General features: G+C 38.5%; 1 protein-coding gene across 5 annotated transcripts in view; it reads left to right on the top strand.

The window, feature by feature from the left end:
• Positions 1–23,524, top strand: part of ACVR1 (activin A receptor type 1) — a 125,460-nt gene extending 101,936 nt beyond the window's left edge. For all 5 annotated transcript variants that reach the window (XM_090280091.1, XM_090280081.1, XM_090280100.1 and 2 more), the window contains 5 exons: positions 596–742; positions 8,375–8,650; positions 12,859–13,056; positions 21,455–21,585; positions 22,382–23,524. In XM_090280091.1, the coding sequence (XP_090136217.1) occupies positions 596–742; positions 8,375–8,650; positions 12,859–13,056; positions 21,455–21,585; positions 22,382–22,516 (887 nt within the window). In that variant the 3' untranslated portion in view covers positions 22,517–23,524. The remainder of the gene's footprint in view (positions 1–595; positions 743–8,374; positions 8,651–12,858; positions 13,057–21,454; positions 21,586–22,381) is intronic.
• The last annotated feature ends 865 nt before the right edge of the window (positions 23,525–24,389 follow it).

The raw sequence follows: 24,389 nt of genomic DNA, 5'->3' as shown, positions 1-24,389 counted from the left end.
CCCTTTAGAGGTGGCAGTAGCTGCTGGTCGGTCTCCTTCACGGCGTTGTGTTTTGTGTGTGTGCTTGTGTGTGGTTTTAACCTTTGAGAACACACATTTCCAACTCAGTTGTCTCCATTTTGAAAAATACAAATGCGTCTGTAAATTCACAAATTTGAACTCTTAGAAAATGCCTGTTGATCCCGTATGAAGGGAAAGAATCAAATAAGCTATTCATTTTAGCCACTTACACTTTTTTATCTGTCAGCAGAACACTGAAATGTCATAATCTGTACTATTTTCTAAGTTTTACTAACTTTCATATGCTTTTAAAAACCATATGTGTTTCATACCTCTTAATAGAGGAACTTAAATGTAAAACCTTGTCGCTTGTGGCTAACTGTACAGTGCAGATACTGAGGATGTTTAATTTGTTAGCACAATGGGGTAGCTGGGAGGGGCAGGATCTACCTTTAGAAGCAAATGGTTGTGGTATTTATATCTCTAAATTGAGTTTTCCCAGTAAACAGTGGGAGGGGTTAAGAGCCGCGGGCATGAACTTTATTGGCTCCCTATTCTGTCCTGCTCAATGTCACCTCTGTGCTGCTTTCCACAGGGAAAGGCAGGTATGGTGAGGTGTGGAGGGGCAGTTGGCAAGGGGAGAATGTTGCTGTGAAGATCTTCTCCTCCCGGGATGAGAAGTCATGGTTCAGGGAAACAGAATTGTACAACACTGTGATGCTGAGGCATGAAAATATTTTAGGTAAGTACAAGCTTAACTCCCCTCATTAATTTTATCTAGAAAGAACTAATTTGCCTGCCTTTGCCCACTCTGATTTGGTGTGTGTGAATTTGCCAGTGTCCCCTGAAAGTGATATAGGGATCATTAGCATTTACATACTGTTTAATTTTTTAACACTAATTTCTTGTTTAAATCTGCAGAAGCTAAGTTAGAAGTTTTCCTTAATGGTGAAAAGGACATTTTTATTGTTCATTCTTATTCTGCAGGTTATTATTTAAACCACACAAATTTGCCCTGTATTGTTCACTTTAAGTCTTCATCGGTTGTTCTACTTACCCCACACCCTTTTTGAATTTATGATTTGAATCAAACTAAGAAAGATCTTTGGATGATTTCCTAGATTTTCACAGCTCCCAGGGACATCATAATTAAATGCACATTCCCTCAAACTAGGCCTCATTTTTAAAGCCCAGATTTACAAAGGGATTTAGCATACATTTTAATTTGGAAACTAAAACTTAAAAACATTTGTGAAATATGTGAAGAGCTCATTGAAATACTGCTATGGAAGTATAAAGGGTGAGGATATTCCTAGTGTCCATTGGCGTATTTGTTTTTGAAAAGCTTCTGTAAATGTGTTTGTCCTAATACATCTATGATGAATGCCACCTGGGGTGCTTTTGTATTGGTGGCTATGAAGTTTATATAGAATTTGAGCTGTATAAGATAATGTTGGCCGCATCATGGCTATTGGATTAGGTTTGGCATACAGAATGCTGTTGCCAGGGTTTATTTCTATTCCAGTACATTCATGTACCATATAAATTTCAGTCAATGACAGACAATGTGTGTAACAGTGGTCCTGTCGCCTGTGATGTTGTAGCTATGAAGATGTTGTAGCACAATGCATTTCTCATGGTTTTGTGGTGATGCCGATGTAAACAAACCTACTGTGTTGCCAGTTGTATAAAAGTATAGCACATACTGTTAACATACAGTATGTAATACTTGATAATGATGATTTACTATACTTTTACCATTATTTTAGCGTGTATTCTTTCTATACTTAAAAAAAGTTCACTGTAAAACAGTATGCCATGTTATGCAAGAAGCAACCTCATATTTCTCGTGTTTACAAGTGTCTCTTGATTGCATCATTTTCTCTTGTGCTTAATTTAATCTCATGTTATTTTATAAATTTAGTGTGCCCTAAGTGTGCAGTGTTTATAAAGTCTGCAGTAGTGTACAGTAATGTTCTCGGCCTTCACACTCACTTAATCATTTCGTTCACTCACTGACTTACCCAGAGAAAATTTCAGTCTTGCAAGCTCCATTCATTGTAAGTACCCTATTCAGGTGTACTGTATTTTATCTTTTACACCACCTTTTTACTGTACCTGTTCTATGTTTGGCTGTGTTTAGATACACAGATACTATTGTGTTACAATTGCCTATAGTAACCTGTACAGTAACATGTTGGGCAGGTTTGAAGCCTGTGAGCAAGAGGCTATACTATACAGCCTCGGTGTATAGTCCTCTATACCATCTAAATACAATCTGTGATGTTTGCACAATGATGACATTGCCTAATAACACATTTCTCAGAATGTATCCCTGTCGTTAAGTGGTGCATGACTGTACTGCCAATTTAGTATTAAACTTGAGTCAACTTGTCTGCAAATAATGGCTTAACAGTTGTCCAAAGCTTCGCTTCAACAGTTTGGTGGTATATTCCATCTCAGGATTGTCTCAGTTTCTGCTGTTGATGCTTTTGCCTTCCCTTTCCCCTTGGGCCCTAGCCATCACCTAATCCTCTTCACTTGTATTGTTGTTCTTGGTCTTCCCTTTCCAGTCCGTCTCTCTACAATGTTATCTTCCATAGGGGAGCTGAGATACTAGGTTCCAGGTGTCTTTGATGACTGTCACATTGCTTGCAACAGTTGTGACTTCTAGGCCTGGCATTCCAGATGCCCTGTTTTGGGGTCTAAGGAGTCTCTGAAGCGTCCTGTAGAAATATACCCACGTGCAGCTACTTCTGATATTTGCCCTTCCTTGGGATTTCCACGAATATTCATGTATCTGTGCGTTTGTTCATATTGTTCTTGATCACCCTCTATACCTACCCCACCCTCCAAACACCCTTCATTTTGTTAAAACATCTCAGTTCCCTTTCAGTCTCTCCCAGTGAATTTAATTATACTTTCCTGCATGTCCCACTTTGTACCTCTGCTGTTACTCTTATCACACATTGCTTTGTGTTGCGGTTGGATGCATATGTGTAACAACAATGATGGCAATCACAACAATAATGACTAGTTACTATGCAGTAAGTACTGATTTAGGTGCCATCTCACTCTTAACCACAGTTCTGTACCCTGCACTGTAAGTGGCTACATGGTTATATACAATAGTAGTAGAGTTGTTTCTTAATCTAGAGTCAGGGTATGAAAATTCATCAGCAGAATTACCCTTCAGTGTCCCAGTTTTTCCTTTGAAACTGAAAAAGACCAAAGTTATATAACAGATAAAGCGTTGGTTTTGTTAGAAGCTGTGAGATCCAAGAAGTACTTAGCTTTAAATGTTAGAATTACTCCAAGTGGGCAGATGCACATGTACTAAGAACCATGGGGGTCTGAGGCTCACTGAAGGAAGGGCATATTTGGGCATCCCCTCTCATTCTCATGGGGTTCACAGGCTCATTGAGCAAAGTGCCCTAGATATCACTGTGCCACACAAACAGCCACTTTATCCATGCACTTAAGTTAAGTGACCTGTGATGCCACCCCTTTGTGCAGTGAGGACAAGAATTATTTCCATTGTTTTTGCTTTCATTTTCAGTACCGAGGACAGTACACTACACATGGTAGGTACTCAGTAAATATTTGTTAGATTGGATTTAATCACAAGGGAAATTTAAAATTTACCTTTGCAATAATGATTCATGCGAGAGATGTTAGGTTTTCTTAGTGTGATCACAGAGGGAAAAATATCCATTTCTTATTACCAGTGATCCACAGAAATTCTGAATTCATGAGCTCTTTTTGCCCTTGTCATAATTATAGCCATTGGATTGGTCTTATTGTAGACCTCTTAATTGAGAAAGCTTGTAGAAATGCACAACCTTTTTTCTTAAACTTCTTTCCCTGCTTTACCAGTTTTCTGGATGAGAAGACTTTAAGGCTTTCTGTGATGATTTTCTTCTCCATTAAAAGCATATTGTGTTTTGAATATCAGATTGTGATTTCCCCCTACCCTTGAGTATTGCTAACTCTAGCCACCCATAATACATAAATAAATTACATAAACAAATACGTAAACACATATACATATACACACATGCATACGTATAAAACTCTGAGCCCTCATTGTTTATCCTCCTAATTAAACTTGTAAACCAGGATCTTTCAAATGGGCTAGTTTGGACTTCAGCCCTTCCTTTTGCTGTGTCTGGTACAGAAGTCAACAGAGAAGTGAGCAAGGGGAGGCTCTGTTGTGTAGTGGCAGGAAGAGTGGTCTGGAAATGTGGGAAAATGGTTTCTACTCCCAGCACTGTATGACTCTGGGCCAAAATTGCATGTTTCTGCACATTTTTTTCTCCACTGCTAAAACGAAAGAGGTTGCGAATTTTACTCCAAAGTGTTATCTTACACTCTTTTAAAAAAATTGCGAAGTATACATAACATGAAATTTACCATTTTAACCACATTAAGTGTATAGCTTAGTGTAACTCAGTATGCTCACATTGTATAACCAGTCACCAGCCTCCATCTCCAGAACCCTCTCATATTCCGCAAAGGTACTGCCTAACATTGTAATCAATTGTAATTTCTGGAGATTAATGGGAAATAAAGGAAACTATCCACGAAAGATATTAAGTTACAAAGTTGCTGTGGTTTTAATTGAACCCTGGACTGTTTTTTAAAAAGATTTTATTTATTTATTTATAGAGAGAGGGGAAGGGAGAGAGAAAGAGAGGGAGAAAAACGTCACTTGTGTGGTTGCCTCTTGCATGTCCCCAACTGGGGACCTGGTGTGCAAGCCAGGCATGTGCCCTGACTAGGAATCGAACTGATGACCCTTTGGTTTGCAGGTTGGTGCTCAGTGCACAGAGCCACACCAGCCAGGGCTGGCTGTTTTAAAATATAATAATAACGAACTGTTTTTGATCACTTACTATGTGTTAGGCATCATACGAGGTATTTCATATCTAGTGGTTCTTTTATTCTCACAATAACCTTTTAAAGTATACAATGATGTTATCCTTGTCTTATAAATGAGGAAACCAAGGTGGAGAATTTCTGTGACCTGTGTGAGATCACCTGGCTTGGGAACTATGGAACCAGCGCGGGAACTGTGTATTTCAGCTCCCGAGCCGACACTCAATCCCCGTGCTCCGCTGTGTGGCGGTCGCAGTGCTCAGCTGTCAGAGCTGCCCAGGGCCTGCTTCCTGGGAGAGTTGCCAGTCAGAGGCTCCCAAGGAGCACTGATTACTTCACTTAAGATTTTGGGTTTTATTTCAGCTTTTGAGGAGCCTGGGAGGATGACTTTGACTGTTTAATAAGAGGCTTCTGCCCCATTCACTTTCTCTCCTTGTTATGAACACGCCCAGCGGCTGTGCCAGAGTTCCAACTTATAGGCACCTGTTCAAGCTCCACAGACAGAGCTCTTTCACTTAAAATGCAAATATCTTATTAAAAATGCTTTAGCATTTTTGAAGAGAATATAGTAATATAATTCACACCTGAAAATATAGTTTTTAAAAAATCTTGCTTATTTAGAAGTTATTTTTCCTGAAGTTATAGAGCAGTGATTGTCAACCTTTTTCATCATGGCACACATAAACTAATTACTAAAATTCTGCAGCACACCAAAGAATATTATTTTGCCAATCTGACAAAAATAGGTATAATTTTGATCGAGTTACAAAAAAACAATAATACTAATTACTTACCCTTTTTGCTTCAAAGTGACTTTTTAAAAACCAGGTGCCTATACTTGTGTACACAGATTTCTGGTACCAAGAATTAACCAATCAGACACAACCTTATTATACAATGTGACCAATAAGATGCAACTCTATTATATGACCTATATATTTATAGTTCAAGACAGGGCATTCACACCAGACGGCTATTGTTGTGTTGGCTGTTGTCATTTTTTATTTGACAATCTAAGGGAAAAGAGGTCAGGTGTTGTATGTTTTAAAAATTCTTGCAGTAGTCCTGGCCAGTGTGGTTGAGTTGGTTGGAATGTTCTCCTGTAAACCGAAAGGTTGTGGGTTCAATTCCTGATCAGTGCACATTCCTAGGTGGTGGGTTTGATTTCTGGCTGGGGTGCATGTGAGGGTAAGCAACCAATCAATGTCTCTCTCTTTCTTTCTCTCTCCCTTCATGTCTCTCTAGAATCAATAAATATATCATTGGGTGAGGATTTTAAAAATTGTCATAACTATTAAATAAATGAATAAATAAATAAAATTCTTATAGCACACAGGTTGAAAATTGCTGGTCTAGACCATAATTAATGGGACAGACAAAAATCCTTTTTTAAGACCTAGGGGACTTACGGAAGGTGAGAGAATAAATATTTATTTGTCACTTATTTTTTTAATCGAAGGTTGAGAGAAATCAGTAGAGGCTATACAAGTATGCCACAATAATTTAATTGATTTTGAATGGTGCTTTTATATTTTGGGGTATTTACTTTTGAGAAAGTCATTAAAGATTAATATTTGACTTAAAATGACCAAGCAGAAACATTTCCTTGAGTAAGAATTATTAATGTGTAAGTACACATTTTAATTCATATTATGGCCAGTTAAGGGCTTCGGGAGAAACAGGAATGTGGAGACAAGACGGACTAGAGAGTGAGAGACTAAGACTAGCTGTGGAAACCATCCCAGAGGAAGCGGGAGAAAGGGGTAGGAAATCAAAGTGTGGAAATGTTATTCAGTTCACTTTACAGATGTTTCATGGATACAAATGTCTTTCTCCGAGGAGCAACTTGCTTGGGCGTAGAGTTCTAGAGCCAGACTGCCAGGGACCATTACTGCCCTTAATGTCAGGAATGTAATCTACCTACTTCATGTAGTTGTTGGAGGATTGCATGTGAAATGCTTGGCACATTGTTAGTGCTCAATAATGGATAGCTGCTTCTATTGATGATGCCGATCAAATAGAAGACCTTTCTTTGTTCCCAGAGCTTTGTGTGAGGTATGCAGTACCAGAACAGGCACCAAACTTGGGGTTGGTTGCAGTTCAATAGCTTTGCGATTCCTGGCATCTCCCAGCAGCAACTTCATTATTTCTAAAATGAGTATAATGATATATATCTTACTGGTCTGTTGAGGAAAATACCATGAGAAAATATATGAGAAAGTTGCATACATTTTATACAAAGTACTTACTATGAGATGGGAAGGCATTTTATGTATTTTTCTTTTACTTTACACTTTCACAAGTCATTTAATTCTTCCTCAAGCCATACCTGTGTTTTTAAAAATTTTATCTTCTATGCATGTCTCCCAAACTTTACTGTCCATAAGGTTAATATATATGATATAGTATAATAGTATGTATACCTATGTTATAAAATCTATTTTATTACAATTGGGTGTATAGTTATATATCACATATAATATATATTAAAAGCAAAAAGTGCTTTTCTAGCATTATTCTTCCTATGTAATATATAGAAGAATATTATTATATAATATGAAGAGAAGAGTATTACTAGCTAAGCACTTTTATAGCAAAAAAGACAAGCACACATCTCATAATTTATTCCATAGGTTAGAAAGTGCTTCTGACTTCTGCAGTTCCTTCAGTGTGCTCACAAGTCCCTGAAGAATATCTAGAAAAATTTCTTCCTACCTCTTTATATACATCTGTCAATATTTCACTTTTCTTCAAGACCAGTTGTCATTTCCTGATAGAAACCTATTATAACATCTGGTATAATACATAGGTATGCTTTGCAGGTATATATTATAGTACTTTTCACATTATGTTGTAATTTTTTTCTTTTTCTATCTGTCACCTTCTCCAGCTAACAAACACTGCCATCTTGGTTTTCCTGTGTGGCTGACACAGAGCATCATAGATGCTTGTTATATTTCATTGGTTTCTTTTTTTTAATTTGGTGACTCTGTCAATCATTTAATATAAACTGACCTTTTTATTTTACAACTGAGCAGTGGGACTCCAAAGAGCCTAATGAGTTGTCTGTATTATACAGCAAATCGCAGGCAGATGTAGGACAAGAACACAGATGTTTAGGTTCCAGGTTTCTGTTCTTTTTGAGTAGTTGATGAATGATCTGTACTTGGAATATCAGTATAATGAAGTGTTTGGTACTAATGTTATGGGTAAGCACAAAAATATTATTCCTGTTTGAATCTTAATGCAGTGTAAAATATTTTTTTAAAAGATATTTTATCATGGAAATAAATGTGAAATTTTCCTCTTCAGTAGCAGTACCCTTTTAAGGAATAGATACTATTAGTTTTCTTTGTAGATGCTTCTGTAAATTTTTCATAGCAGTTGGTTAGATTATTTTTTGTTACAGAGGATGTCTGCTACAGGATTTCTGGATACTAAAAGTTATAATGTGGGATTATCACATGCCTGTTAATTTTGTTCTTGCTCTTTCCAGGTTTCATTGCTTCAGACATGACGTCAAGACACTCTAGTACCCAGTTGTGGTTAATCACACATTACCATGAAATGGGATCGTTGTACGACTACCTTCAGCTTACTACTCTGGATACAGTTAGCTGCCTGCGAATAGTGCTGTCCATAGCTAGTGGTCTCGCGCATTTGCACATAGAGATATTTGGGACCCAAGGGAAACCAGCCATTGCTCATCGAGATTTAAAAAGCAAAAATATCCTGGTTAAGAAGAATGGACAGTGTTGCATAGCAGATCTGGGTAAATTTTTAGAAATATTTTTAAATTACTGTTTTTACTTCTGTTGTATACCCACGTTAACAAGGTTGTGTCTTTTCCCTCCCAACAATTTTGTTGTGAAAAATTTCAAGCATGCAGACAAAATGAAGGAACTTCATAATGAACAACTATATCTCAACTACGTATATTCTCCCATTAATATTTTACTGTTCTTAAGCTTGATCACATATCTGTCTACCCCCCATTCATGAATCCTTCTTAATCTTTGATACATTTCAGTGTAAATTGCAGACAAATGAGCTCTTCCCTCTGAAGACTTCAGCATGTATACCACTGTATCATTTACTAGAGTTCATTATTTGTTTCTTTTTTCTTTATAGGCAAAATTTAAATTTCATGGGAAATGCTCAAATTTTAAGTATACATTCTCAGAGTTTTGACAAATGCTGTAAAATCCAAATCTCTGTCGAGACACAGACTTCCCCATTATCCTAGACTCATGCTCCTTCAGCCAGTCCGAGCCCAGCCCATGCTCAGAGACGCCTGTACTATTGCATTCTGATTTCACAACGCTTTACACAAAGTGGGTTCACATAAATAGCACATGGAGTGAGTTTGTCTTAAAAATAGTTCTAAAGTTGTTTTTCTATATCCATGGAAAATTATCAGTCAAGAAAGAGGGGGAAAAAAAAAATCCCCAAACTACCACTTGCCCTGCTAGGATGTGTCATTCTTATGGTGTTAGGGTAATGCTCAGTGCAGCCTGAATTGCATTATAAATAAGATTATTTTTATTTATAGTGACATTGTATATAAAGCCATATTCATCCTAGACCCATGAAATATTGGTTAAATGATTATGCTAATGAGAACTGAGTTGTAATATTAGTTATTCATTTCAGTGGACTGTAGGCAGTCCTCACTCTACTTGATTAAAAAATGGTTTATACTCATATCATTGTAGTTATTGTTAGACTGGTAAGGGCATAGACAGTATTATATAAATGATGAAATTATTTTTGTTTGTTCTTAAACATAAGGCATTTGACATGTCAGGAAAATTGATTGCTTTTTGGATCCCTTTGAAGTCTTTTCTTTCATGCCGAGAAATCATTTTACAATGCTTTCCAAGTATGAGGAGAAACTATTTAGGGTAGCACTGAAAGGGCATGGCTCTCATGGTGTCTGTGGGCAGTTCTGACTGTGGTGTAGAAGACTTTTATGGCTGGGCTGTGGCTTTTGGAGCCAGGGTAATTTGGGTTCCCTAGTTAGTTATTCGCCCCGTATTTCTGTGCAGGTTTTTTTCATCCACCTATTTACGTGCCCTGAGAGCTGGCCTGCTCACACGCCATGCAAAGGTGGGAGGCTTAGCAAGGGGGCCTCAGTGCTTGACGCTGTGCACTGTATACTGCAATGTTCATAATAGTGTGCTTATGTATTGTTCATGTTACTAAATCAGTTATGTCTACCTCACAGGATTCTTATAAGATTCAGAAAGCATTGTAAACACTTAGGAAACACTAAGTGTTTAAATTGTAGCTGCTGTTATAGTTCAGTGGTCTAGGGAAGATGGACAAATTGACATTGCTTTATGGGACTTGTTGGGGAGGCGGTGGAAGGAGTTTTGCAGTAAGTTTACTAAGTTAATTCGTCAGCTGCATTTCTTCTGTATACATAGCTTTGTGCAAAAATCTGTGTGAAAGGGCCCTTGTTCAGGGAAGTAGATCCATAGTACAGGACGTAGTGCCTGTAAGACCACATTTCGTATGTAATTTTTACTTTATACCCAGAAATTAAGGATTGCTTGTTAGAAATCATGCTCTATTAATACTGAAAAATACCAGTATTTTAGTACAAATGCTAGTATTCTATTTATTTTTTCTAACTTTTTATTATAAAAAATTCAAACATATAGAAAGTTTGAAAGAAAACTATAATAACCATTCATATCTATGACATCTAGATTTAACATCTGTTTTAAATTTTGCCATTTTAAAAAAAATCTGTATGAGGCTGTGTATATATTTGCTAATTCATTTAAAAATAAGTTGCAGACATCACATTCCTCTCAGTTTTCTGAATGCGTCACTAAAAATACTTTAAAATATATCTCTTGCAATCACAGTATATCACATCTAAAAGTTAATAATTCTTTAATATCATTTGATGTTCATTTTCATATTTTTCCAGTTTTTTCAAACAAGAATTCAGCCAAGGTTCACACATTGCATTTGCTTTGTCTTTTTAATATAGTTTAATAATTATCTATCACTGGGTAACAAATTACCTCTAAAACTTAGCAACTTAGAATAATACATTTATTATCTCACACAGTCCTGGGAGGGAGGACCTGGAATGACTTAGCTCTATGGCTCTGGCTCAGGGTCTGCAGGCATCTGAGGGCCTGATTAGGCTGGAGGAACTTCCAAGATGGCCCACTCACATGGCTCTGCTGGGAGGTCTCAGCTCCCTGTCATGTGGATCTCTCCACAGGGCTGTTTTAGTGTCCTCATAACATGATGAGTGAGCTGAGAGAGCAGTCAGGAAACCATAATGCTTATATGTCCTAATTTTGAAGATACAGGAGTCCCTCTCTATATCACGGTTCACTTATTGCGACCTCACGGTATCGCGGGATTTTTAAAAATATTATATTATTTATTGCGGATTTTTCGCTATATTGCGGGATTTTGCGGTACTGTATGCATATGTTGTTAAAGTTACGTAGGTTTAAGAGTGTAGAATATGTTTAAGAACATAAGTAGTGTTTATAAAAGTGTGGAAAAGGTTAATAAGGGAATGGGAAAGGGTAATAAGGGACTGGGAACGGTTTATAAGTGTGTGGGAAGAGTTTATAAAGCCTTAAATATATATATAAATACTAAAATAAATGTATGGTTCCTACTTTGCGAATTTTCACCTGTCGTGGGGGCGGGGTCTAGAATGTAATACCCATGATAAGTGAGGGAATACTATATATCATGTTCTGCCGGATAGTCCAGCCCACATTCAAGGTGTGGGGAATTCAGCTTCACCTCTCAACGGGAAAAGTTTGAAAACACTTGTGGACTTATTTTTAAATCAGCGCAGTTATTACCTCCATGCTCTATTTAAACTGCACCTTTTCAATACTCTGTTATTTTGACTGTTCTGTACTGGAGGGGCCTGTATGATTTGGGAAGTGTTCACAGTGGCCATGGAAACTTGGGGTTGATGATAAAAATAAGGGAAAGGGAGACCAGTCTGCTTTAGTCTAATGCAGTTGCCAATACCTTTGCTAATTTTTGAGGCTGAGATAACAATGTGCTATTCTCCCTGGCACTGTATACTGTCATCCCACACATGCAGAGCTGTGGAGTGGGAGGAGAAGCATTCTCCATAGGTGGCTTGAGGGATCCCCAAAGGATTGTTGGGTTGCAAAGGTTTGCTTGTTCCACTTCAGCACAATTAATTATTTTGGGTGTCACAAGAATCATTTTCAGTTGGTCTGCATGTGTATCAAAAGGTAATTTCATTTGCAAATAAGCTATGCACATATCTGTCTAATCCCCCGATCTGTGAGGAATGCCAGGTCTCTCTAATTAACTATGGAATTCTGAAATGAGTCATGGTTTTAGGAAAGTGCTTCAAAACCATTTAACATGAAATTGTGCTTTGAATTGAAGTCCATTTTAATGTTTTCTGTACATGGGACTGTAGAGAAAGGCCTATGGGTTTGGTCAGCATTGGTGTTCAGGTGAGCAGTTCATCCCTGAGGGGTGGAGCAGCCCTTTCTGTAGTGATAAATTACCTCAAATTCTGTCTCGCAGCATTTGAAATTTGTGTTTGCAGCCTAGTGGGAGCTGTGGTGGAGCTTGAGAGGATAATTTGCTTCTTGTTAAGCCACTTTGAGGCTCCCATTTGAGATGTGAGCCTGTTTTTCTGTGGACTTCAAACATCAGCCTCATCTTGGTTTGGTGTATTAGTTCATTATTTACCTTGAAATTTTTGTCTCAGACATTTATATATATGTTAACCTAATAGCCTTAGAATGTTTATGACAGTAGTCCATTTTCCTGCCCTCATAGAAGCCATCACAACGGGAATTCCAGAGATTACTTTTAAGTGTGATGCAAACTTGACCTGGGTACCACAAGAGGGTGCTTGTGATGGGGGTTGGTTTAAAATTCTCCTGCAGCTCTCTGAGAATGGAAGTGAGCTGGTTAACGCCATTGTCTTCTCCCTTTTAGGCCTGGCAGTCATGCATTCCCAGAGCACCAATCAGCTTGATGTGGGGAACAACCCACGTGTGGGTACCAAACGCTACATGGCCCCTGAAGTTCTAGATGAAACCATCCAAGTGGATTGTTTTGATTCTTACAAGAGAGTCGATATTTGGGCTTTTGGACTTGTCTTGTGGGAAGTGGCCAGGCGAATGGTGAGCAATGGTAGGTATCTGATCTAATATAATATAATATTGTCCTTGTTCAAGTCCTACTGATTCTGCTACCCTTAAGAGGGCAAAAGGAATATTTACGTCCACATTTTTCCTTTACTCCTATCTGTCAAGCTATTGGCATTTATGCTTAATTTATGACTGGCAGGTGAAATGTACAGGCATTGTATTTCCATTGCACAAGAGGAAATGATGGTTGAAAGGAATATTTCTGGAAGAGATGAGTTATTCCTTGTTTTGTTCTTCTGATTGGTCCATATATCCTTTTTTTTCCCTCCCTGCCTCCCTTCATTTACTGTTTTGCCTCTCCTACCTTCCCACCTTCTTTGCTCTTCTCACAAGTGAGGTTTAACATGTGGAGAGTGTTCAAGTAAATTTAAGGGTGAATCCTTCTGCTATTTTAGATATTTTTACTTAAGCTTAGGTGATTGAGAAAAGGGTCAGGTTGTACATTTCAGAATTCACTCCTTTGTAAGAAGCAGGCTATGTAAGTGAAGTTTAAATTCAGGAGGCCCTAAAAGGGTGGCTTGTGCTGCTACTCTTGTAAGTCGGCTTTATGAAATGGTCTCTCCTTGGTAGTTACGGAATCATATGTCAGTCATTTTTCCTGGTGTCCCCTATAATAAGCTCTTACTCTTGTCTTTCATGGGTCCAAATCAGCCACAAATACATTGTTGAACTTTACTTCAAGTACATTGTATTCTGAAAGCACTAAGTTACTCTTTGACATTACAAATGCCCCATCTACCCAAAAAGTGGTTATTGTAGCAGAATTTTTATGTCGACTAAATCAGCTTCTTCACAACTGAAAATATCTTCACAACTGCAAATCTTAGTTCACAGAGAATGTGTCTGAAATTGTTCCAGGAACACAGAAGACAGTGCCATATATTTAGATTAATATTTCTTTCCAAAAGATACTTCACCCACCTGTGACCCATTGGAATCTTGGCTTTGAAGTATGAAAGAAATAACGCATGATGTCTATAACATCTGTGCCCCATCCCACCTTCCACTGATTTTTTCTTGTAAGGATTGAAATTCTTGGGGCAATCATAGTTTTCATGAATACACAGCCAGAGAATAGGAGGTTCTGAGAGGGAAGTGGATCGGGGTAACTTAATACAGTTTAGTGTGCAGTATTAAGATTGGTGTGTCTTCGTGGTAGCTTTTTTTTTTTTTATCCTGGCAGCAGCGTATTTGCTTTTAAAAAACTCTCTAAGGATCTCAAAGCTAATGTTTCAGATTAAACATAAACATATGTGCATTGTAACCTGACAGTTCTTTTAAAATACTTTTTTTTTAAGTGGAGTCATGAACATTTTCTTGGTAATTATTTCTCAAGCATGGGGAGCTACTGACTTGCATTTTGTGCCATCAAGCGCCTTGAGAATTGTTTGCAACAGTGAGACTGTTTTGCTGATTTATAAGGTTCTGAACTTCGCCTGAAATTGCACATCAACTTTATTTCCTCCTCCCCCTCCCCAATAATTCTTGAGCTCCTTGGAAGTGAAAAGCTCCTTCTAATTAGTTTATCTTGACAGACATCTTAGGGAAGGATCAGTGTCATAATAAACCGTGTGATGGGGAACTCACTCCAAACCAGGAGAAAGCTACTATTCCAGAGCCCGGATCGTAGCAATCCAGCTGTGGGTGTGCTGGAGCGGTGCCAGGCAGGCCTCTGAGATGAAAGCTGAGCTTGGCAGAAACTTGGGATCTGGGCTGTGTAAGAACTCATGTTGCAAACTAGTTTCCTGTGTCAGAGGCAGAAACCCACATGGCTCTGAAAGATCAGCTATGATTAATGTTCGATGTGAGATTAGAGTCATCGGTTTCAAAGCGTAGCTCAACAAAAGGTAGTTTGCGTGATCTGTCCCGCATTTAACATTATTATTATTATTACTATTATTATTTTTAATGACGAAGGCTAGAAGAGACTATTTTGGTTGTTTTTTGATTTACTGAGCTCTCCCTTATGTCATCATTTAGATTGTTTTCCGGTTCCTAAAATTTTGGGGATTTAGCTTCTGTTCTGTGTTGTGGTTTGATTTTTAGGGGGAGCTCATTTAAAATTAGCTGCTTGCCCTTGGCAATGACTAATTTGATATTTTCCTGTTTTTTTTTCCTCGAGTCCCTCTTCTCCATAAATATTCATGTGTTCACATGCATGCAACACGTGCACACACATCCAGAAAATATTTAAACCTAAACTTGTAAACTTATTTTATTAATATTAACATCTTAGTTATTACTGCCCCAGAATAGAAAGAAATGAGTAGAGTAGGAAAAAAATTAAGAAAAATTTTGCCCTTACATTCCAACATTCATGTTCCTTTTCACTTCTTTATGCATATATTTTTGACTTAAGTGTAATAGTACAGATACAATTCTGAATCATTTTTTCCATTTTTGTGTGTTTTTTTATGTTGTTAAGTAGTCTGTTTTTATTTTAAATGATTACATGATATCTTATTAACTAATTCTATATTGATAGACATCCTGTCTCCTCCATTTGGGGCCTATAGTAGACATCTTTGTTTATAAAACTTTTTCATTTGGGGAACTGATTCTTAATCTGGAAAAAAAAAGTAGCTTTAATAGGTCAGAGTGTATGGATGTATTTATGGCTTGACACATATTGCCAAATTGCTTTGCATAAGAGTTCTACTAATTCACAATATCCCACTCACCCCAGAGTGTGATATATGCATTTCACTTTTTTACGAGCTTTAGGAACTGTCATTAAAATATATATATATTTGAAATTATTGCATATAAAATATACCTCATTGAAACATATGAATATCTTATCTTCAGAAGTTCATTATACTTGTGCATCCTTTGAGTTCCCTGAGTCCATTATAAAAATTGATGACCAGGTAGTGCTCCTGGAACAGTATGATCCTCAAGTGGACTATGAATATAAAAATATGTTGCATTTTATATTTTTATTGGAATTTTACATTTATTTGCTACTCATAACAAACCTCATTCTGTTTCTATACTGGAAAGAAGAGTTAAGTCCAGTTCACATCTAAAAATTTCTCAATAGTGTTTTTTTGATTTTCCTTTCCACGTTAGGTTTGACACTGAATTTAGATTGATAGGAAGGAAATGGTTTTATCACCTTTACTGTGTGGATTTTGTATATGAGTTTAAGGCAAGGTTGTTTGGAGTGTGCATCAGAATCACCCAGAACACAAGATGCTGGCCCACCCCGAGTTTCTGATTCAGTCGGTCTAGGGTGGGACAAGAATGTCCCTTTCAGACAGGGCCCCAGGTGATGCTGATGGTGCTGGATCAGGGCCAGTACTCTGAGGTCTTTTGTCAAAATAGAATACATTACATCAGTTTCACCCAGGCCAGGCGGTAAGGACTGCCCCAGGATGTTGACAGAGCCTATCCAAGCCGAATGTCCATGACTTGTGTCCTGCTACTTTAGGTGAAACTTGCATTCAGGTTGCTAAGGGGTCCATTTCTCCCTTAAGAGTCTTAGGCATTAGCCATTCTTCCTAGACTTTTGCTACTTCTCTTGTAGTATTCTTTTCCTCTTTTTATGGTTCTGTGGACACATTTGTTCCTGGTTACCTGAGTTCAGTGCAGTGTGAGAAAGAACTTTATGTAGGGATTCTGTAGATAAGTGGGAACATTGTAACTGTGGGCTTGTGCCATTTACGTGTGGTCTGATCGAAGCGTCTACCAGCCGCTTCCAAGCAGCCCTCAGCATCTGTTCTGTTGAGTTGAGGAGTCCGTTCTTCGGAGCTTCAGCCTTCTGTGTTAGACCTTGTTTGGATCCCCATATACAGGAACTCCATAGTTCTGATGCTCTAATACTGTGGTTGTCCGCTTATGGATTTAAAAACTAAACAGAATAATCTTTACTGTCCATCCTTAAGCGTGTCTTTGCCTATAGCATCATCCCAGCGGCCAGAGTCTCTTGCCTTTTGGGGGCTCACAGTCTACTGTATTTTAACACAAAGTTTCACTATGATTCAAATGTCATATAATTTCTCATATCTGTGACAGATACACTTCCCTATTATCAATAACTCAGTTATTCTTAAAAGTGCCCAGAGAGAATTCAGTGCTAGGGTTCCCCTCAGAATATATGGCAGAATTTTTGAAAAGCCAGTGTACGCAGGTGGTATAGGCAAACACATTTAAAAACATAGGACATAGATGTTCCTTCATCGTGTTTGGTTGCCACACACAATGCAGTGCGTTTCCATCTTTCCTTGCTGTGTCTCCTTCCCCTTAGGGCTAAAGCACCACACATGGACACCTGAAAGAGGGGTGCCCTCTGTCCAGGTGGGCAGAGCTTCCCCTGGCTACCAGAGACAGAGAAATGTCACCATTCACACGTTCTTGGATCACACTCTCTGATTGATAACGTACATAAGTTTCATCATCCATAAAAATATTGGTAAATAGTAGTATCTACTTCAGCGAGTCTGATGATTAAATGAGATAACATGTGTAAAGCACCCCAGTGCGTGTCTGGCACCTGGTTAGTGCTCTTGTCACACAGCCGTGGGTGCTATTACTGTTCCATTGGGAACAAGAGAAGGATGGAGGTCCCTTGTATAAAGGGCTCAGCTCCTTTCCCCGCCTCTCCTTGTGCTAATCTTTCCCTCTGATACTACATGTGTTTTCCTCTGGTGCCCAGCGAGGGCTGTGTGGACACACTCTTATTTCACTGTTGCTGGCTTGGGTTATTTTGTGCTGGAATCCAGTGGTAAAACGTGTCAAAAGTATTTATATCTCACAGAAAAATTTTTGCTTGGATAAACTGTATCTCTATCAGGTGGGGACTAGGAAATACTTGTGAATAAGCTTACATTTGGCAATTTAGAAATATCAAAGCTTTGAAACCCAAAAACTTTCAGAACTCATTGACAGAACACATTAGCCGAATTCATTTAACAGTTAGACTTTACCTCACTTGACAGGAGTCTGCCCATAGCTTTTATTCCATTTAGTGTTACTATTCATGTATATCTGCAGAAATGTGTTTGGTTGTGGAGTATCCCTCTGATTCTGCTAAGGTATCACATCAAAGATAGTGTGTGCCTCGTATTACCTTTGTAAAATGTAAAAAGACCCAAATTCTAAAACCACATCTAAATCTCAAGTGTTTGGACAGAGAATTATGAACATATAATCAATATTCACTTAACTAATATGTATTTAATGTCTATAATATACTAGGTATAGTGTTATGCTCTTGGAAGCAGTGAACCAAAAATAAAAAATCCATTTTAAAGATGCTTACATTTTAGTTGAACAGATTAATATAAATTACTAGTATAAGCCATTGCGGTATACAAGGAGGTGACTGAGTGCAGGGTAGACAGTGAACTTTGTCTCGGGGCCTGGAGCTGTGGCAACAAGGTGGGAGAGTGTTCTCAGAGAGAAGGCATGAACTGAGTCATAAATGAGATGAATGGGAGCTACTCAGTTGAGCAAGATTGGGGGCATGTGCAGGTACAAATGAGAAGTAAAGTCAGACAATGATGATGGTTGGTATCCCAGGCAAAAGGAAGAGCTGTGGGAAGTCATAAAGGTGTGCTGTTGATGCAACTGTACGTAATTCCTGTGGCCGAAGCCCAGGTATGTGAAGGAAGACAGTGGTGTGGAATGGTCATTACTGGGCTATGAGGACCAGCCATCCCACAGGCAACACTGATGGCGTACACATGGAGGAGGGACATAATGAGCTTATCCCTTGCTTTTCTCCTAACCCTGTATTGCTGGAAGAGGCATATGATGGAGGGGAAGACTTGAAGCAGAGAGACCTGTAGGTCCCAGATGCAGCTCTCAAGCGGGTAGGTCTAAGTAAGGCCTGGGGAGGATCACGAGGAAAGCCTTGTTTCTGGAGACTTGCATTTCGGAAAGACCTCTTTGGCTACCGTGCTCTCTGAGGTACTATCGAGGACTTTCTTGTTTATCTGTGTGTCAGCTTCGGGATGTGTACTTCGAAGGTATTGGAACTCAGTCATGGCAGTAAAGGGTTTGTTCAGAGCCATGCTGCCAGTCAGTGGTAGGGATGTTGTTTGGTAAAAAATAGATTTGCCAAAGAGAAGAGAAAACTTGCAATTAGACATATGCCCAGGGAAAAATGATTGTATAAATCAGATACTCATGCCAAAAGTTGTGGGGGAGCAGGTAATGAATAATTCCTCTGATTTCCTTCTCAGCCCTCGGAGTCACGCCAGCAGCTTTGCGTGGAACAGCAGGGCCTGTTGGCTCCTCCTCCCTTGACTGCCATGGAGAGCTCTTCTTCCCTGCATTCCTGTGTCCTTTGTTGTTTGTACCATCCACTTGGCACTCGAAGTACTTTGTAATTTTAGTCACTTTTCCAGAATTCACATTGTCCTCTTTGTGGGCTCATGACTTGGCAGTTGTTCATTGGGCACTGTCTTTAAAGGATGCAGAGCTCACTTTTTTTGCCTGGCTACCCAGATAGTTGTCACTTCCTGGCAGAAACAAGGAACACACTACTGTAAGAACACAGGTCATCCACAGGCTGACCTTGGCCTTCACCACCCAAGTGCGCCTGATTTCAGCCACAGAGACTTCCCTTCATCTCTCCAGCTCTAAGGATGAGGATCATTTGCAACTCCTCGTCTTTGCTCCACTTTCTCCTCTGCTCTGCCCCCAGCCTTCAATGTCCCCTCTCCTTTGTATTTTCTCTTCCACACCCTCTTCTCTGCCCTGGAAACTCATTACCTTTCTATGTCTGCCCAAGCCCTAGCTTCCGGAAAGACGACTTGTGCTATCGTGATACCCAGTTGATGTCTGGTACTTAATAAACCACACAGGTGTTTTCTTCTCTGAGACCTGCTGAGTACCATGCCCCACCATCTCTCCCTGCCCCTGCCTCTAATGCTACTATGTAATTTTTTTTCTCATCTCCCTTTTCTATTTCCCTGCTCCTCATCACCCACATTGCATCTTTTTCATTTTTGTATCCCTAGTGCCAAACACAAACTCTAGTACACACAGTTTAAGGGATCAAAATGGTTACTGAGCAAACTTAGGAACCAACAAGTAAAATATGTGAGAATTTCTCATCTATCTTTTCCTTTCAAATTGTCAAGTAAGTAGTTACATGAAAAAATTTTGAGGCCTTTAAAACTAATATTTTAATTATCTTAAAACAAAAAAACAAAACAGGTGGGGGGTTTGTCCTCATCCTCCACTGGATGTTGACTTCCTTGAAAACTGAAAACCTGTCTTATTCTTTTATCATCCTCAGTATTTAATATGGAGTCTCACACATAGTAGGTACAGAGTATACTTTATATTGATTGAAATCATAATTGCTTTCCTGCACCAGAGGAGTTTCACATGACTGCTAGAGTTTAATCCCAGGTTTATTTTCTTCTGGAGAAACATGACCAATGTCAGGTGGAAACAATCAACAATTAACTGATGGTTGAAGAGATGTGACTAAGTCCCAGCTGTAGTCAATTAAATGATCTTTTTAAACTTGATCCCTTTTGTTAAAACATGGGGTCGTTAATAAGGTTAAAATATGGTAAATATAAACATAAGGAAAACTTCAGCTTTGCATAGTAAAATTCATTGCTGAATATCACTAGATCTTTTATTTTAAAAAATCTAGCCATACTTTTTCCTTTTGCATTTATAGAAAAATCCAACTAACATTACTGTTCACTTTCACCTAACTGTTCCCAAGCTAGCCAGGCAAATTACCCCGAATAGCTAGCTATTATGCTAGATTAAACAAAAAAAATTAAACCAGGTTATTAAATATGTTCTTTCAGAAAATTGAAAGATGGAGAAGTGCATGTCTCTTATGTTTCCTATAAATGAATGTGACCGCTGAAATATCCCTCGAACTTCAGCTGCTGCCCATGGGAGCCCAGCTAACCCCCTCGTGTGTCTGTACTCCTACCTGTCACATTGTGGCAAAGTGGTTTCTTCTGTCTGTCCATAGTTATCTTGATAAGTTTTTTTTTTTTTTTTAATGCATGCTGATATGACAGCTATCACAATACAGTCTTAACAAAATTGTTTTGGATGAAGTTAAAGACAACTAAGTGCTTACTAGAGCCATCTTAAAGAGGAAAAAAAAAAAAAAGAACTTTTTGGCTGACCCAATACATGAGAAGTAGTCACATTTTCTTTTAATGATGATTTTTCTTCAGTTTCTCTGCAGGGCTTTTATTTATCACCTTGTTCTCCACTTATTTTAAGACCTACTTACCTGTAGCTTTTAGAATCACCTTGAAGTCTAAGAAAGGTGATGAGGAAGGCGATCAGTACTTTTTCTGTCACATTATAATGTGACACTCATCAACAAGAACCCCGAGGGAACCTCTACTCTCTTGCTAAGCCAACATAATTTTTATCCATGCGTGCAGGTATTGTTGAAGATTACAAGCCACCATTCTATGATGTGGTTCCCAATGACCCAAGTTTTGAAGATATGAGGAAGGTGGTCTGTGTGGATCAACAGAGGCCAAACATACCCAACAGATGGTTCTCAGACCCGGTAAGATTGCTACTTTCTTAGTTTCACAGCTATCCTCAGCTGTTTGCTTGCTTTCAAGTTTCAGCTGGTATGGTCCTTAAGTGGTCTGCCTCAGCTATATTGCTTTCTCTGCCTATTTTATGCGGAAGGTCCTTAGACCTTGTTGAGTAGGTTCAGAAAATTGTCTCTTTCTTGAAAGATCCATAGCTGATTGAGCTCACTAATGAGTGACAGTACTCACAAGAATTTCTACTACTGATTAGCTCCAAAAATTGGGAGTCTCATTACTATACTTCTGGCCCTAGGACCGAAGTTTCATGTGCAAACCAAGGCACTGAGTGATGCTTTTAATCTTTTCCCTGTCTCTGCATATGTGAAATTCCAACATAAGTTGTTCAATGCTGAACATCCTTATTGCTGCTCTTTAGTAGCAAATCTAAGACAGTGAGAAATGACCCTTTCTGCACATTTCAATATTAACTCTGGGTCAGTATTGCCATTTTTACCACCACAAAACCATCAAGGGGCCCAGCTTGGCCCTCTGTAATTGACCTCTTATAGTCATCTGGTGGTATTAAGAGTCCAAAGGACAGATACGATGAAACTCAAGAGTGGCTTCTTTATCCTTGTCTAGAGCCCTGATTATTTGTTTAAAAATAATGGCAGTGACACCACTTTAACTTCATAAGACCTATAGAGTTCTGCAAAATGGCTGATACATCTACCCAGCTTCTCCCCCCTGCCACCACCACCCCTCCCCCCGAAAAAAAATTAAAAAAACCACTGTCACTGTGGTGTTTGTTTCTTCTCTCCTCAGACATTAACTTCTCTGGCCAAGCTGATGAAAGAATGCTGGTATCAAAATCCGTCCGCAAGACTCACAGCTCTGCGTATCAAAAAGACTTTGACCAAAATCGATAATTCCCTAGACAAATTGAAAACTGACTGTTGACATTTTCATGGTGTCAAGAAGGAAGATTTGACATTGTTGTCATTGTCCAGCTGGGACCTAAGGCTGGCCTGACTGGTTATCAGAACAGAATCCATCTGTCTCTCTCCCCAAACGACTGCTTTGAACAGGCTGCCATCTTACCCAGCCACGTGTTGGGGAGACACCAAAACCACCCTAACCTCGCTCAATGACTGTGAACTGGGCATTTCACAACTGTTCACACTACAGAGACTAATGGACAGACACTGTTGCAAAGGTAGGGAACTGGAGGAACACAGAGAAATCCTAAGAGAGATCTGGGCATTAAGACAGTGGCTTTGCATATCTTTCACAGGTCTCCTAGGCACTCCCTATGGGATACTCAAGGAGGTGGTGAATTTTTAATCAGCAATATTGCCTGTGCTTCTCTTCTTTATTGCACTAGGGATTCTTTGCATTCCTTACTTGCACTGTTACTCTTAAGTTTAAAGACCCATCTTGCCAAAACATTGGCTGCGTACTCCACTGGTCTGTCTTTGGATAATAGGAATTCAATTTGGCAAAACAAAATGTAATGTCAGACTTTGCTGCATTTTACACATGTGCTGATGTTTACAATGATGCTGAACATTAGGAATTGTTTATACACAACTTTGCAAATTATTTATTACTTGTGCACTAAGCAGTTTTCACAAAACTGCTTTGTGCATATGTTAAAGCTTATTTTTATGTGGTCTTATGATTTTATTACCGAAATGTTTTTAACACTATACTCTGAAATGGACATTTTCTTTTATTATCAGTTAAATTCACATTTTAAATGCTTCACATTTGTATGTGTGTAGACTGTAACTTTTTTTCAGTTCCTATGCAGAACGTATTTAGCCATTACCCATGTGACACCACTGAATATATTACTGATTTAGAAGCAAAGATTTCAGTAGAGTTTTAGTCCTGAACGCTGTGGGGAAAATGCATTTTCTTCGGAATTATCCATTATGTGCATTTAAACTCTGCCAGAAAAAAAAAAAAAACTATTTTGTTTTAATCTACTTTTTGTATTTAGTAGTTATTTGTATAAATTAAATAAAATGTTTTCAAGTCAAAAAGTGAATTTCAGTGTATAAAAGAAAAACATCATAAATTGAATTTGCTTTTCAAATCTAGTAATGAACTTGAGTGTTTTATGAGGATGCCTTCCAGCTTGAATTTGGTATCAGAAAATTTAAATTTCGTTTGTTTCATTTTGGGGCTATGACTTTTTTTCTTGGTCAGTTTCCTCAATTTTGAAGTGAAGGTAACAGACGTGACTGTCCTGCCTTCCTCACAAGGTGCTTGTGAGTATAAGTAGAATGGAGATGTCAAAGCATTCGTTTAGTACACGGCTGTGTGTAAGTGAAAGCACTCTTATGCATCTCACCTGGCTGTTTGAGGCAGGTCCTTTGCTGGCTTTTTTCACTTACTCTGTTCAACGAGATTGAAAAGGCAGGGTTTAGAGTAGCCCCAAAAGAGAAGAGGTGTGAAGATTCTGAAATGTTCACCACAGGTAAGTTAATAATACATTTACTTGGCGGTTATGTATTAAAGTAGTGTTTAACTTTTGTTAAAAATTCATGGTAAAATATAAATAACATTTATCATCTTAATCTTTTAAGTGTGCAGCTGGATGGTTGTGCGGCCTCTCACTGTCCCTCCCTGGAGCTCTTCCTCTTGCAAAAGGAAAACTGTTCTTATTAAACAAAAGTTCCCTGTTCCACACTGCCCCATCTCTGGCAATCCTCATTCTGCTTTCTGTCTCTGTGAGTTTACTCCATGTATCTCACATGAGTGGAATCATACAGTATTCGTCCTTTAAGGGGAGACTGGCTTAGTGCACTGAGCGTAATATCCTCAA

This window comes from Furipterus horrens, unplaced genomic scaffold (genome assembly GCF_987537825.1).
Source record: "Furipterus horrens unplaced genomic scaffold, mFurHor1.1.pri manual_scaffold_1, whole genome shotgun sequence".
NCBI lineage: Eukaryota > Metazoa > Chordata > Mammalia > Chiroptera > Furipteridae > Furipterus > Furipterus horrens.
The sequence above is the reverse complement of the archived record's forward strand: the minus strand, read 5'-3'. Positions and strand labels throughout refer to the sequence as shown.